The 17,503-nt window shown below is 42.8% G+C and overlaps 1 protein-coding gene across 1 annotated transcript in view; it reads right to left on the minus strand.

The window, feature by feature from the left end:
* Positions 1-17,503, minus strand: part of b4galnt4a (beta-1,4-N-acetyl-galactosaminyl transferase 4a) — a 79,507-nt gene that overhangs the window by 41,298 nt on the left and 20,706 nt on the right. The window contains 1 exon segment of the mRNA XM_057050890.1: positions 13,037-13,149. Within this exon segment, the coding sequence (XP_056906870.1) occupies positions 13,037-13,149 (113 nt within the window).

Below are 17,503 nucleotides of genomic sequence, written 5' to 3' on the forward strand. Positions count from 1 at the left end.
AGCTGCGCTAGCGACTGCAAATTCTTTAATTTCACCTGCAGGGACAGCAAAATGCTTGATGGAAAGAGAGAGAGGCAGCAGAGATCTGTCATCCTGACTGGACCTGGGAATCTAGTCCAAGCTGATTAACAGTGATGGGGTGTGACATGGGGCAGCTGGCGAATAAAAGAGGCAAAAAAAAAAGTCAACTGTCAATCAACCTTGATGTGCTCAATGTGATCAAATTGAAAGCGTGCAGCTGTAAAAATCTGCGATTAAACCAAGGAAAGAAAATGAGTTGCTGGTTTTCCTTTTATTCGCTGCATCGGGCTTTGGAAAATAATTCCACCCAGCTGTCTTCCAGGTGTATCTACCCATACAGTGGAAGCAGATTGTGCTTTTGTTAAATCAGACCTCCAAAGAGCTGAAATGGCTTAAACAGGTCTGAAAAACCCGCTGTGGTTGTTCTGTCAAAAAGTCATAAAAAGAAGAACTGCCTCGCTTTCAAGGATGCATTATTGAGTTTTCTTTGGATTTAGGGATGTAATAATAGACCTATTTTTCTCTTTTGCTATCTTTGTGCTGCCTTTAAAAAAAACTGTCCCCAAAAAAAACAGCCATTTGAGACCCAAGGTTTAATTTAAATAGATGATGCACCAGACTAAGACTCTGACTAGCACAATTAGCATCGAGGCTTGTAATGTCCTTGCTGTGCATTCAGATCTCTACATATTCAATCAAGGTTTCCTCTTTTTACAGGTGACCCCGGTGCAACAAGGTTATAGGTATAATCACCCATTTAATGTCCTACCTACCCCAGAGTAAAAAAAAACCAGCTTGCCTCTGAACAGCTTGTTACTTCATTGTTCTCTCCTTGTTGAACTCGGGTGTGTTTTTGCATACATGCATCAAACTGTGATTTATTTTGCCAGGTGAAGCAGAAATATCAGCACATTTTTGTACATCAAAGAAGCTCACGCACTCGATCCTGCCCCCACTCTGGAACAAAAAGCCTTTCCTTGACTTGAAATTTGATGAAACACGAGGTAACTGTCAGTTCACGCTCAGCGCACGCGCATGCGTGGCAGTCTATCCAGGCACCAAAAGAAAAGGATTAAAATTCTAAAGTGAATTAAAAATTAGATCAAACAAACACTCTGGAACCTGGATTTTTCACAAGTTTAAGCATAATCTAGTCTGAAAACCGCAATAAGCCCGAATCAGACAGAAAAGAAGACAGGAACAACGACGGTGTTGCAAAACATTTTGCGGAACTATATTTTTGTTCTGCCAATGGCATTTCTTCCCACCAGCATATTCCAGCTCAATGTTCCTCCATTTTTATTGCTGAAGCCGATTGATTCCTTTAAGTGCTCATAAAAGTTATACTTAAAGTGAATAAAAACAAAAATAGAAACGTGACAGGTGCGACAGCCTTCCTTCTCCGAGACTATAATGGATCTTTTTCTGCTTCAATGGGACCAATGCAGCTTTGTGGCTGACATTTACTCTTTCTTTTAATGATTTTTTTTTTTTCATCATTTTCAGACCTCTTTCTTCGAACACCCTTTTAGATTTTCCATCACTCCGGGGCTAAATTTCATTTCCCAGAAAGCCTCTGTAGTTCAGCATCTGTGGGTAGATTCAGAACATGCCCACAGAGCCGTGTTTCTGATGACAAGCATCACTGACCTTTGGGAAACATTTAAAAAGCACTTTACACCTGGATTCTCTTGTTTTCACTCTCTCGGTGACTGGGACAGACGTCCCAGTCGGAGGAAATCTCTGGCTGAAAAACTTCCCAATAAATGTTTCTCCAGCTTTCTACCTTGTTTTTCTCCATTGTCTCTCACCATTTTAGTGATGAAATTTTAAAAGTCAACCATCCGACAAAGCTGCAGCTGACATTTATTCTATCCCATTTTTGTCTCTGCTGGTTTCGGGGTTTGAAAACATGTTTGGCCCAGCTTTGAAAATAAGACCAAATTCCAATCATACAATCATAACAAGGTCGACGTTTCCCACAAACCTGAAACACGACTCGGTGTGGGGGGATTCTTTCTAACATGGTTGTGACAGTATCTGTTATTGGGTTGCAGACACCTGCTGTACCTCATCTGATGTCAGCTGCACCCATCAGCTTCCAAAAAGCTGCTTTTATATATTATATGCAACATTTTTTAAAATAAGTCAACTACAACAAATACATTTTATCACCTTTCCTCACAGCAGCCGGTTCTTAACCAGCATGGTGGCATCTGTATTCAGTGGCAGCTTAAGGTTTTAGTGGAGATAAATGACCACCAGAATAAAACAATGGATCTTCATCATTGTGCTGCCCCCGCCACAGGTTGTCCTGCCTTCTGTACTCGGTGTGTATCACAGTGCTAGTGTTGCTCAGCCTGCTCGGCCCCTGCCTGTGCGCTCCAGCCATCCAGCTGTCAATCCATCATCTCTAAAGGTGGAAGACAGAGCTCATTTCAAGGGAATGTGTCCTCTCCACAGCCCGCCCACACTGTTCAGAATATCTAAATTCTCTGTGTGGGTCACACCGTCTACCTGCAGGCGTGTGGACATATCAGACATGGCAGCGCATATTATACTGCAATAAGACATATCACCGACACATTTTACTGCAGTTTTACAGACTGTCATTATTATAAGATGGAATTAGTCTCTGTTGTGTCCTAAAACAGAGTGAAAAGAGAAAGATTTGGATTATGAAACTCTAAAAGAATTTCTCCTTCAACTATTGTCGCATTATCACAGAGTTCTGATGAGTGGCTGTGGCACAGTGATCGCTCAGGGTCGGCTGTCTCAATCTCCCTCATTTCTTCTCTCTCCCTGTGCATCACAGTCTCTGTCTCACTGTCCTTCTGCCTGTCCCTCTCTCTCTCTCCCCCCCTTCAACAACATAATGGGGCTTCTAATGTGCACAATAGCCAATCTGTTTCCCCGGCTGCAGGTGTAGTAATGACAGCATTTTTTGCAAGAAAATTCTAGTTATTTTTCATGGAAAATGTGTTTTTTTCATGCAAGAACACAAGAACAAACAGATTGCATCTTACATGGTGCACAAACATGATCAAAAAAACATGAGTTCATTTTACCATATATTTTAAGCACATATGGTATATGGCCACCTGTGTTTGGCCTGCTCATGTGGTCTGTTAGCTGCATGCATCGCATGCTACAGCAGCACGAGCTGGGACGATGAGCAACACTACGATCCTTCTTTATACTTTATTGCCATACTGACATATAAATATATGTACGTAATTGAAATAGTTCAGTAAAGATAAAACTGTGAGGCTCAGAAGAAAAAGCAGATGTGAGATGATAAAAAAAGCAGGCTCCACAGGCTGTGTTTTGGGTGGCTCTAATTACTTCAGGGGGAATTTTTCTCCACAGTTGCCAAATTTTCAGCCATCTGGCGATGATTAGAGCTTCTCCTCCGTGTGGATATTGATGCAGACTCTGTTTCTGCTCTTTGAGACTGTAGCATCAACTTGGAACTGTTACTTGCTCGGGTGGGAAGAATCATCAGAATTGTTTGATGACCATTATTTTGTCGGACTGCTCAGGCTATTATTCTGGGATGAGATACGACAATAATCACTATATTTCTGTCATCATAACCTTTGTTCTTCACAATGCATGAGCGTAAGCCTAGCAAAAAACACTACTTCAGACATGTTGTTGTCATGGCAGCACGTGATGAGCAAGATCATATCTGAGGTCTGTAGCATAATTGGAAAAGCTAGTAAATGGCCCCCATCTCATTTATCAGACACTGGCAAAGACTTGTAAAGGTCAAACTCATAGTTTCCATGGTAATCACAGCAGAGTGATTTATAACTGTCAAGTGCAACAGCTTACACCCACTAAAATATCACCTCAGTCTCGCATTGTCAATATACCAGGATGATAATAGATCAATATTATCCCCAAAGAAATTCTGAGGTTAGATCAGGAGGACCGGAAGGGTGAGAGAAGAGGAAGAGTCGAGGAGGTTTGAAGAGGGGATACAACATAATCGTGTATAATGAGGAGGGGAAAGCATGCGTGCGCTCTTTTCTGTAGATAGCCTTTAGAATCCATCACGACAAACACAAGACATTTATTGAGAAGTGTAAAAGTTGACATTTTATCTGAGCAACTTTGATCAGTATTCAATAAATAAAAGATGTTTAAACATTTGTAGGTTATTTGTATGTTGACTGCAAATAAACATGACATTAATAAACCCTCAAAACTTGACCTTCAAACATTTTTCACTTGGATAAAACCAACTTTTACTGCCCACTGAACAGATGTTACCCCGTAACTGCATCAAACTGCGTGATTGGGTTCCTCTGCTTTATCTGAGACCCTCAACAAACATTTATAATCATTATGTTTTTAGATTCACTTGTACATACAAGCAATTATCATTGTCCACCAATCTCTCTTTTCTACATTTTGATTGCTGGTACAATAATAAATAGTGCATGGATGCATAAGAAGTTACTAATCATTATTAGGCAGTATCACTCTTTATGAAGGCAAAGACAAGAGCTGAGGACAAGGGGACAAGGTGTTTCACCATGGATGGCGAGACAGGCAGAGATGGCAAGGAGATCAATCACTGGGCTCCGAGAGTCTGACCAGGGGGCCAGCAGAGATCAATGAGGTGTGGGGCCTATCACGAGCTGGGTCACCAGAGGAGACTATGCATCACAGACAAAATATCCTGCAGCCTGGAGACACCAGGGAGGGGCTCTGGGAGTGAGGGGAGGCAACAAGGGCAAGACAACTGGAAACAGCACGAGAGTACTTGCAGAACATCAGCTGAGTTTAATACAGCTCTTCATTTAGCAATTACTGCTCTGAGGGCATCGCCAGATGAAAAGACTACAGAGCAAAAAAATAGAGGGGTACTTGAAAAGCTGGCACCTTCTGCCGAAGGAGAAATCGAAACCAAAGCAAAATGAAACCCCTGCAACTCTTCAGAGACGTGGCACTGACTCTGACTCCAGCAAACAGGGAATACTGATGAGAGCAGGAAGTGCTCGCGGAAATGTAAATGAACGTGCTCATCCTTGTTCGCAGGCCCGCAGATATGTTCAGGGTGAAAATTTGGTTTCCAGAGCAATAACTTAGATCCATCCATCACTTCAAAGATCCATCCGCAGTGCCAAGACTTATCCGTCTCTCATCAAGCAAACGCCAGAGCCGTCAGAGAAATGGCCAGCAACACCGAGAGAAGCTTTCTCCTTCCATTGTTTGAGGTGGGGGGGGGGGTTCGGTGTGTTTCTAATCCCTGCCTTGTTTCTATTGTTAACTGCTTCTTGAACCTCTCAGAAGAAAAATGGAGGTGTGCGGAATTTGTTGTTTCCCTTTATCGAGTGGCAACAGGAGCAGGTGGCGTTTTTAATCTGGCAGTGCTGGAAGCTTCCACACACACGGATGATGTCTGACCAGGCCACCCTCTCATGCAGGAATCTAATAGTACTTCAAAACACATTTTGCCTAGAAGGCTGCTCATCATCGGTCAGGCTTTGTGTTTACAGAGCCTCTCCTCTGCTCAGACAGCAGATATATTCATTTTAATTTTAATGAAAGAGAGTCTGCTCTATTGCCTGAAGAAAAAAAAGCTCTCCCTCATTGTTTACTGGCATCTTACTTAATTTCCAGAATTGTATTAAAAACAGCAGGCTCCTACAACCAAGTGAAGGAAATACCCCACACTTCTTATATAAATTATAAAACCGAGAAAAAAAAAAGGCACAAATGGACCAACAGCAAAAGTCAGGCCATTATGAGCGTGTGCTCTAGGGGAGGATTCCCACGAAAATAAATCAACTATTCACCTCTGGAGGATTCAGTCTGCAGTTTGTAGCCATAAATGAAGGTTAGTGCTTTTAACATATCGCGGCTGGCCTCATATCCTGCCTACCAGTTTCGCCTGACAATGTCGCCGGCTCCCGTCACTTCCCATTTCCTACTGGCAGAGCAAATACAATATATATGTAAGACAAGAACCCCCCCTTCCCGCGGTGTCAGCTGTATAACTGCGCTGCGTGAAAGTGGCTACTGCTGGTTTGCTACGACTCACTCCTCACTTATCTGCTTTTATTATAACCAGCTCAGAAAAACACCTTGGCGTTAAATTAGTGAATGCGCTTTTTACAACAATGTCACTTCTCCGGATTCAGAACCTGGATAGCGTTTCATCACCACCATTCAGGTAATTCAGCATCATATCTGCTCCGCTGGCCTTACAACCTTCTGCTGGCATGTCCATAGCATGAAACTGTTCGGCAAATGGGAAACAGCTAGATCAAACAATTCCCGATTGTTCCTGGAGCACAGACAGCTTGTCAGAGCCAGAGCGACTCCAAAAGAGGAGAAATTTGTAGCCTACAGGGAATTCTCGTGGTCCAATTCTCTTCTTTAGTTCGCTCTTTGGGCTACGGGAAGGGAAAAGTACTAAAATATTCTCCAGCACAAAGGGAATGAAGACATATGGGATGTTGTGTTGTGCATCCTTGGTGCACAGCAGGAACACATGGGTGTTGGAAAATACTCAAACCCTCCTTTGGCATGGAGACGATGACACTGCAGAGACACTGCAGAACTCAGTGCTTCTCAGTAATGTCCCTGATGTCTCCAGGAATATACTGGGATGTGCCAAAAGGACCACCAAAGGTTCTGTGCTGATACCGATCCGTTCAGGCTTCAACCCCACTGTCTGAAGTGAAATTATCTGATTAAATCAATCGATTAGCAGAGACATGCAGCCTTGTTGCAGAGAGAGTGCTTTAAAACATTTGAATATCAAAACTTCAGATAGACTGTATCGCCTAATCTTTTGATATGAATTGATTAATGAGTGTGAAATTGAAAAGGCTGCACGGAGAATAATTTAAATAATAAAATGCAAATTATTACAACTCTGGTCTCATTTCCATCACGATTGAATCCTGAAGCTAAGATGGCCCAGTGCTTTGCAGGGAGGCTTTAATTAAAACTGAAAGTCAGGACAAAACTAATTACAATAATCTCTCAAAGGTCTAATATAGACAGACCTAAAGCAGGTATGAAGATTAAATAAAAGAATAGTCTCTGGAAATCAGGCAATAATTCAAACTCACCCCTAACCTGCGGCGGTGTATAAAACCTGGAAGATCAATGGAATCTTGTTATCATTAGCACCTTGTGTGGCGTCTGTGGCACATTCGCTTGCGTCAGTCATCGTCCTCCATTCTCCAGAAGCAGCTCCTCAAGATGACACGAGCGCCTCAGGAGGAAATGATCCAGCTTTATCGAACAAAGTGAGAGCTCATATTTTCCAGCAGCCTAAAGTCCACCAATAATGGCTCTATTATCTCTCTATCTCCCTTTTCCATCGAAGTTATTCACTCCACTTGATAAGACCCTCGGGACCTGCTTGACAGCGGAGATGGCAACTCAGGACAAAAATAAATAAACTTCATTTAATTGTGCCTGCGAAGACGGGTGACAACACAGCTGAAAAAAAGGTGTCAGAAAACAAATGCAGACGTGCAGGCTGACGTACTAAACACCCTTTGGGGGCTTCTTTTTCCACTTGGCTGGCTGTAGATCTAATCAGCTGACGGCAGGAGAGAACCTCCTCGACTAAAGCGAGGAGGCTACTGAGTCACAACCTGGATTCATTACCCCAAAAGTCTCATCAACTGTCCTTTTCAGTCCGTGATAACATTTCAAAAGCCAAATAAATGTAATTGCTTGGTTGAAAAATGAGTCGGGTGTCACCACCGATCGCGATCGATTCCAAATGTCAAACTCAGCAATTACTCCATGCTAATATCCACATTGAGGTCTATTTACAGCTAATACGGCACTTACAGGGCCTGCTTATTCAGTGTTAAATCAAGTTCTGTGTACCGACACCTTGATAATCAGTCGAGTTTATTTACCAGCTACTGGATGCTCTCTCTGCCTCAGCAGTCTCGTGTCCACTGACGACACCAGCTTTATTCCCTCTCCCATAAACTATCTGCAAGGCCGGAACGATGCAAGCGGCCATATTTACAGCACCGAAAGCAATCGAAGGTTAACAATGAGGCCAGGCTGCTGTGCTTTATGGGCCACAGCGAGATTGCCACTTGATTAAAATCTCAGCCAGGTGAAAGACAGCGGGGCAGCCCTGTGTCCCAGGACTCTTATCTTCTTGCATTGCCTCTCTTGTTAGCAGGTCTTTACCTACAGTAACAGTCTTAATCATGTCCAATGTCCACTGCTCTGCTGTCTGTCTCTGGATAGGGTTCATTATAAATACTACTAATGCATGACAGATTTATTAGCCAGATTTTCTGTCATAACGAACAATTACTCCTAAGATGCTTGTTGGTTTTTATGTTAAGGTCGAGTGGAACTATCCCAATAAGACGATCAATGGTAAGCACGGATTGTGTATGAATCATTTCTGCCTTAGTGTCTTCTTTGTATGGTTTTTCTGGATTCTGTCTAGGTTGGACTTCTGCCTGCCTCATTAAGCATAAGTTGGCCATTCATGATACATTTTTCTTCTCCATTCATTGTGTCTGCACATCCACATTAGAGCCCCAAATGCTCTTTTCCAGTGTTTTGTTACGCAGTGTGACACAGTTACTTCAAAAGCAGGATCAGACACTATTACATGCAGCAGAAGATGTTATTCCAGCTCTATTTCCAATACAGTACTTAAGTACCAATAAATTCATGTACAAACAAGTAATTTGTTAAAGAAGTGTCTTAGCTCTAATAAAACATAGTTTTAATCTGTCTTTTTTTGTTATTTATACCACATTTTCTGCGTACGAATGCAACTGAAGTCAAGCTACTAACTTTTTGATGGCTGCAGACATTATCCAGACACAAAGCTTTTGTCATCGTTACACCATCAGTGTCTGCAGGCTCCAGCTGCACTCATGACATCACCTTAACTCATAAAATAAGACGACATCATAAAGGATTTGGAAAAAGCCCGGTTAAGCACCAGCCATTATGTGGTGTCCCTTTCCTGTCTGCATCTGATTAAACAATAAGAAACACTTCTGTCTGCAGGGTTAAGGAACCAGACTGTGCACTTACTTCATATATCATTCCCACAAAAACTCCAAAATGAATGTGATGCTATTATAAAACAGATGGTTAAGAGTGTGTATGCAACTGCTTTTTCATTGTTTCCTTGGGTGCTGACTGTCCTCACATCTGGTGTGTGTGTGTGTGTGTGTGTGTGTGTGTGCGTGTGTGCGCGCGTGTGTGTGTGTGTGCGTGTGTGTGTGTGCATATGTAAAATGGCAACAAAGACATAATTCACTCACGAATTATAATTCTCCAAGGATGGCCTCTTTTTTTGTTCAGCTTCCCAATCATCAGCTGCACTGTGCTTATATTCTCATACTGGATTGGGGGGGAAGGGGGGGGGTGGCCTTTTGTGAAAGAAGCCAGAACCTCCTCCTGTGCCTTCATCACTCATTCTCATCTCTGAGGCTGAAGAGCATCCCTCATGGGAGCAGAAGAACCAAAGCAGAGAGCACAGAATCCACACCCTATCCATATTATCAACACCCACCCATCCCAACACACTCTCTCTCTCTCACACACACACACACACACGCACACACTCAGACACACACAAAGCAATTCTTGTTTTACAAGCACATATTACAGACAGGATCTGAAATCAGAGCAAACAGATGATTTATGACAGCGTAAACATATTTTGAGGGCTCATCTTGATATTATGAAGGTGACTTATTCTATAAATAAATAATCTGGTGATTTGAGGGCCAAGAAAAGAGGGTTACATTTTACCGGGGTGGAGAGGAAAGCAATTACTTCCTCTACCAAAAAATCGGCTTCCCTTCCTCCAGGACATGTCCCTCCTTCTGTCTGTCCTTTCCTGTGCTGTCTCCCGTCGTCCACTTTGCTCTAATGAGCTCGGGTATTAACAGTCGCCACGTTCCTGAACATCCCTCATTCCTCATGCTGGAGACTTCAAAGGGGGATGCGTTTGCTTTAAACAGCTGCTTTATTGCACATCTCTGCCGACACTAAGGACGCCATTGTCGATTAGAAAATCTCATCAGAGGCCTTAATGCATTCATTCAGGCATAACTGCTTTCTCTGTCACTCTGTATCGTGCATGTGCAGCTCAGTTGAAATAAGGTCATTTAATATTTCTTAGGCTCTCTGTTAATGATGACAGAACAGATCCTTTGGGGGGGGGGGGGGTTCTCTTTCTGTTTCCATTCATGCAATTATTGTCTGGTGTTTGTGAAAGGGTGGCTTTAGTGAGCTATTAGTGCAGCACAAAACACCAGAGCAGCTCTTAACAGAGGCAGCGGAGGAAGAGAACGGCCCTCTGTCCCCCTGACCCACATTACAGAACATTAAACGCATAAAATTGCCCTCTGTCTCTGTCTCTCTTTGGCCATAAGGCCCAGAAAACACAGGGCGGGGCTTTGACCTTTAGCAGCATCATTTTCTGAGTGAGGGAGCATTTCCACAGCAGCATCACTTCGACTGAGGGCATCAATTATGCCACTCTCGATTTCTGAGGACTGGCTAGCAGAAAGATGTGAATCTATCCGTGAAATCCAACTGAACGCAACCTGCAGCAGGCCAGGTTTTACCTCCCTCCTGTATCTGTCAAAGACCTTTATATCCGAGTAAAAATCTGTCATTTCTCCCTTTTTATGCCAAAAAAATTGCAGGGATGCTACTAAAATCCATTAGGACCAGCTATAACGTCTGTGAGACATTTAGTGACTTCAGCAGAATGCTTACAATGCAGAGGAATATTTCAGCTGGTGAGAATGGCTCAGCCTGAGCGCCACGTTTCTTTATTTGACTGATATGAAGGAGAAGCCCAATGCTATCAGGCGGGTTTAGAGACGGGCCATTAAAAAAAAAAAACCTGCCAGCTTCTTTCTTCATCTTATCTCTTCAAGCACATTTCCTGCCTTCATTTAATCAATTTTAGAGAAGACTGCATTTTATGGAAGAAGATATATTATCAACTGCAGCTCCGTGGACGCCCTCGCCAGTCAGCAGCCGCGCAGCATTGTCATAGCAGGCGGGCTTTAACTACAGCTGTGCTGGAGTTTTAAAACACAGCTGACACAGTTTCAATAAACCCAACTCGCATACAGAAATAGAAATGTCCTTGAAAAGTAGATAAACGCATTCAGTAGATTAGACCAAAATGGATTTTTTACATCCTGGGGGGATGCCATCCTGGTCCAGCCCATGTGATATTACCGCAAAATTAAGACTAAAACCTGAAAAAGTGTAGAGGTATGACCGCCATTCAAATGTGTTGCTCTTATCCCGAAGGCACATTCATCCGTCATAATGCTGGCTACTCAAATGTGGCATTTTCTGGTTAAAAGAATAAAAAGTTTGCTAAGTTTTAGGAGAAACTACACTCAAAAACCTAAATGAATGATGCTGCTCTGCAGGCAACAACTCAGAAATGTAAATGTGGTGATGGTTTGTACCTGTGAAATGTTCTGGGATAAACAGCTGCTCGTCCACTCACATTGGCTCTGTCTCTGCATAGCAAAGGTCCCCATGAATAATCATACTAACATATATTTGTTCACAATAATCTGCTTTTAAATGTGTGTTATACACAGTGTAAAAATGGAGACATTTGTGATATTGCCCCATGTCCAATTCAAACCAGCGGTGGCTCCTCGGGGACTCCATTTATAACTCCATTCAATGATCTTCTCCAGCAGGCAGGAAGGTTAAAGCTTTACTTCTGTTTGTCCTCATCCTTCACCTAACAATAATGGGATTTTGATAATAACATTTTCACTTCATGCATATCCCTTACACCAGTCTGCAGCATCAATTATCCTCCTGTTACAGAGACATGAGACAGGAAGGAGTTAAAATTTAGGCAAGGGGCTAAATTCTGAGCTAAAAACGTAGGTTTCTTTCAGCATCCATTGTAAACCATGGCTGGCTCATACAGTAATAACAAATCTCTGTGACCATAAAATATGACTCTTTCACTCTGGCAAAAATCTACTTTAAGTCACAGTGGAGCTCCAGAGACAGCCAACAGTATAATCAGATGAGATGGGGGTCTGACAATTTCTTGTGTTCAATTTAATTTAAAATGAAAATCCAATACATACTATAAACAGACATAAACCCATCGATTTCTGAGCTACACTAAACCAAATCACACAAGGGGGGAAAAAGGCATTTTTCCCTTTAATTCATTACAGCCATCATTTAGACGAGTCTGGAACATTTGCACTGGGTTATCAGTGCGGCTCAGCGTCTGTGTTTACCTGCCTGGGTTTGTTTTGTTTTGGAGGCAAACTTGATAATAATAATGCGATGTGCTCTGCAGCCACTGCAGTAATTGGAAGGGTCTCTGTATTTTGTGATAAAGGTGCAAACGCTTCAGCGAGGCCTGCCAAACTCCGTGCCTGCGCTCCCAATGACAGCCAGTTTCATGCAGTTTATACGTTTTATCTTATATCTACATACATCAAGGAGGACACCACTTCCTTCAACATGGTACCTCTGCCACATGCTCGCCTCATCCCTACAAAGAGCAGATGAAATTTGTCTTTGATTGCTAGCATTTGTCGTTCTTTCTCCAAATCAAAGAGATCATTTACTTTGAATCAAAGCAAGTAGATCCAAGGGTTTGGTTTTGTATTGACTGTGCAGATAGTTCAGATTTAAATGATGGATAAAATATACTTCAACAGTATTAAAAGGGATGATGGAGGGTGGGGTGATTAAACAAGATGCAAGAGTTACAAATTAGACATTCTGTTCGCTCTTGATTATTCATTTTTTTTAAAACCACATTTGATGAAGGTTGTATGATAACAGTTGTGGTCTTGGTGTTGGGAAGATTGTTGAAAGTTTCATTTATTTCCTGTTTCTGGCCACTTCAGAAGTGTGCAATGATTGCTTCTGCACGCGCAGGATCTTTTGCATAAATCTGGCCAAAAAGTGGCTGGGTGGGCGTGATGAGGCAGAGTCTAAGAGAAAAGGAAATCCAAACACTCACTGTAGCGTCGTCCTCCCTGCTGTCACTGGTGTCCTCACTCTTGTGATGGCCGGCTGAGGAGCGAGCGTCCCTCTTGCGATTGGTGTCCGTCCCTTCCGTCTGTCTGTCTCCATCTAGGCCAAGGTGAAAACATGGATATTGCTCTGAATTCCACTAACGTTGATGTCGCCATTCCGCTTATTAACATCACCCTCCCCTTTACATCAGCAGCCACGACATCTTTCTCCCTTTGTCATGACAACCATCTCCAACTAATAATTAGTGTCCATAACATAATCGTCATCCTGGTCATAATGCTGAGCGGATGCTCATTCATTTTTTTCCCCACCTCTGTTGTAATCAAACTGAGATAAAAGTTCCCAGAAAAAGAAGATTAAGTGGTGAAAAATGTAATTGGAAGAGCAAAGAGAGACAAGAAAGAAGAATAAAACCCCATACGGAGGGGAAATATGAAGAGGGTGGGAAAGAAATTGGAAAAATACAAAGAATAGCTTTTCTCACAGTGGAGAGGAGCTGTTAGAAAGCTGTCAGGACGACGGTGGATTATAGGAGTTGCTCAGTGAAATGATGGTGGTTGCCTTCGCCAGATGAGAGCAACCGTAATTTAAATCTGCTCATTACTTGTGCGTGTGTGTGTGTTCTTGTCCATGCTAAACAGTGAGGACTAGAATACCAATTTCATTGGCAGGGTGAGGACATTCCGGCTGGTCCCACAACTTAAAAGGTCAACTTGAGGTTGAAGATTAGATTTAGGTTCGAGTTATTGCAGGAGCTGGAGAACGCATCATAGCTATTGAAGTCTTGATGGGTCCGTGCATGCATACGTGTCATGCCTACGTGGCAGGACACATGCCACCGCTCCTCGCTGCCAGGAAAACACACACTGCCGTGCTGCTTCATGCAGACCGGAGCACAGTTCAATACGTAGCAGTAACAGGATAGTCAACACTTTACAAGAGTCTGGTTATTTGGAGTTACAAAGAGCAAATAGATGCTCATAAGGTTTCACATACGGTCTTTTATTTCAACCAGGAGTTCATATAGCAGGGAATCCATACCCTATTCAATCCAATTTCATTTTATTTGAACTGCACAAAATTCAATCCCATTCCGCTGACATGGCTCACAAACGCGCAACACGCCGCAGCCGGGATGAGCTGCTATAAAAGGTGGCGCCTGTGCAATTGACTTTCTCATAAAAAGTGAGTGGGGTGGAGGGGGAGGACTTTGTGGTGCCCCAAATCCATTATAGGGAAAATGGTTCATTACTGTCCGCAGAACACGGGTGGTTTGTCGAACGCACGCGCGCAGACACACACACCTGTGGCCAGACAGAAAAGGCGACACACACCCACATTGACACAAGGGAATGAATCGTGATTAAACAGCAGGATAGCAAGTACGGGTGGCTATAAAGCATAATGAGTACTAATGGTTTTCCAATGTGTCCCTTTAACAATGAGTCTGAGTGGGTTGACTTAGGTGGAATAAGCTTTACTAAATACATGAATGTGTGTCCAGGAGAGGAAAGACGGAGACAAATTTGTGTAGGTGTTACTCTCCCAACTGTTTTGTAGCTAACGGTCAATAAAAATCACATTTGAGCCTGTAGCCCTGTCCTATTTTTCTGTACTCTGCTGTGTGTGCACGGGAAAGGTCACCTCAGTCAAACACAGAAATACAGAATGTACAGAAACAAGGACGGTGGATATGAGAGCCGTTCCACAGCAAAAGCGCCACTGCGTGCTCCATCTCAGCTTGGACATTTTAAAGCATGCACTTCAGAGTCCCTGAAAGCTTCAGATCAGACGGCAAACACCGAACCATAGCTGGTTCCAACTTTGACTCCCTGCAAGGGTGACTTCACAGCCACGGCTAAAATGGAAAGAAGCAGCTTTTAACAAGGAAGTACTGGAAGTATCTCTGCATGTCACATCATTTTTGATTGCAACCTCCACGCTTAGATTAGCAGAGGTTTTGTATTTAGCAAAAGGATATAAAAACCTCCTCCACTAGACACCTACACAAGGAAACAAATCAATATTCTGGCGACAGAAACTGGCTTTTAAGATCAAAACCCTTAAAAACAGACAAGATAAAAACAATTACTAGAGTTTGAGTTTCACCCAGGGAAGCATGGGTATGACAATAAAAAGGGGAGTCAAACTTCAACAAAGGATTCACTTTTAAAACTCTTCCACACTTCAAAAGACAACATTAGAGTCCCCTAAGGGCAGGGGCGAACACTTTCTAACCGAGATAATAAAGACTTCTTAGGGACAAAAAGTACAAACTGCATATGTAAGCAGAGCCCTAGAAACACCTCCCTATCTAGGGAGGAAAGAAGTCCAGTCTTCGATGTTCTAGGTTTATATTGTTCATTCTTCATTCACTGGGCCCAGTTAGAAAATAAGAAATTTCAAGACAAAATTGCCTGTTAATCTTTGAGTTTAAACATTAACAGGAAAGCACGACAAGGTCGCCTGTTCCTATATGTGATGACAGGCTGTAATGGACTGAAGAACAGCTCATGGTGGGTTAATGTGGACTGTGAACTCTACACGTGCTCAAAACAGCAAAGGTAAAAAATGTTATTCCATTTGTAGTTTTCTGGAACAATTTAGTGCATTTTTGGATTAAGCGTATAGCACAGGGCTATATGCTGCACTTCTCTGAGTATGACGTGGGTGTGAAGTGTAGAGAAAGACAAGAGGAAACTGACCAAAGTGGCCGTTTGCCTGAGAGCTGCAGGTTCACCTTGACCAGGTGCCTTTTTATTTCGGTGACATTTTAAGCTTTCAGCCGACAGCAGCTGTCAGAGCACATATGAGTCTGCATTGATCTGCTTTCGAGCAGGATTGACGGCCGCGTTTTAATGTTTGTGTATGTGTGCGTGTGTGTGTTAAGCGACGAGACGGCGTGACGATAAAGGGGAATATTAATCACAGAATGTAAAAGGTTAGAAACGGCAGACGCTGCTCAAAGGTGAATGGAAGATGAGTACGGAACCCAGAAATTAAAAATCCATCCATTTTCTTATTCATCACCAGAGGAAGGTGGGGGTCATCTATTGCACTGGATACCCTTGCAGGTGACCTTGGAGGAAACAAATATGTTCTGGAGAGACAATCCAGCAGCAGAGATGAGAATTCTTCTCTTGTCAGTGAAGAGCAACTGCGTGGGAAGAGATAATTAATAATGTATAATAAAGGTCAGCTAGCACGTGAGAGCAATGCGACCTTTAGCATATTTATCTTGAGACCGTCAAAATGTTTCTTTTCAATCAATGACTTTTATTCATTATAGTTGCCAGTAGTCATTATTTCTTCTAAAATGGTTTTATCCTTGAAAGTTGTTGATAATCCCCAAAAAAGAGGGGGTTGCTATGGTGCTCTCCTCGGCCAAAGTATCTCTGTATACGAATGATGCTCAGCAGCTAGCATCAGAGGGCCTAATTGTATGAAAATACTCCCACGCAGTTACATTTAGTGCTAGCTTTCCTCTCCTTTGACACAAAGCTGGACAAACTGAAGACTGAGCTCGAGAATGATGTCAACCACGACTGCGGCCTGGTTTGCTGCAGCTGCCTCCACATTTGATTAAGCGGTTCTGAACATGCTTTTGCATATTGCGGCCTTCCTGCTAGCCATCTGGCCCTGACCTTTCTCACTGGCAAGGTGTGTTTTTCTGCCGTCGCCTCATTATATTTCTCTTTTTCAAACTGAAAAACCCAAGACGGCGGCTGTTTCTCGGATAACAACACAAAATACCAAAAAAACACTGTCAATACAAACACCAGTCATACTCACTAAGCTGATCCGTCGTCCATGTAAATGAAAACCGCTACTTCAACCTGTTTTACAGTCTACTAAAAGGCTTTAGTAAGAGATTAAAAGTATGGGTGGATACAGAACGGAATGATAAGAGATCATCTTTGAGAAGAATGAGCAGATGAAGGAGAGTAAACTAGCGCTCAGCAACAGCGTGATCTGTGTAAATTACCGACAGCCTTGAATCCCTCCAATCACAGCACACTGATCTCCCCTTCTGGCCGGAGGCGGCTCTCCCTGTGAGGTTGCGCCGGTGTTCCGTGCTAATATCAAATCTATCTCTCTGTTGGGGGAACAGGATACAAATTGCTTCAAATACTGAAAAACAAGAGGGGGCAGTTGTATAAAGAGGGTGGAGGAAAAAGAGGAAGTGGAATGCTGCGAGAGTGGATTGAACCGCGAACAGGGGATAAGGACTCAGTCAACCAGTCAGTGATCAATCAGCCATTTTCCACTCGGCTAATTCACGCTCTCATTTCCTCCCACGCTATATTAAAAGCAGCATATGCCACTTATAAAGTTTAATGACCCTCAGCTTTTTACCCCCTAATCGGGCATCACATTACAAGCAATGACACAAAGAGATGGAGGGTGTTAAACTCATGGAGCAGTTCCTTAATGATACTTTTTGGCCCGA

The sequence above is a fragment of the Takifugu flavidus genome, chromosome 13, assembly GCF_003711565.1.
Source record: "Takifugu flavidus isolate HTHZ2018 chromosome 13, ASM371156v2, whole genome shotgun sequence".
Classification (NCBI taxonomy): Eukaryota; Metazoa; Chordata; class Actinopteri; order Tetraodontiformes; family Tetraodontidae; genus Takifugu; species Takifugu flavidus.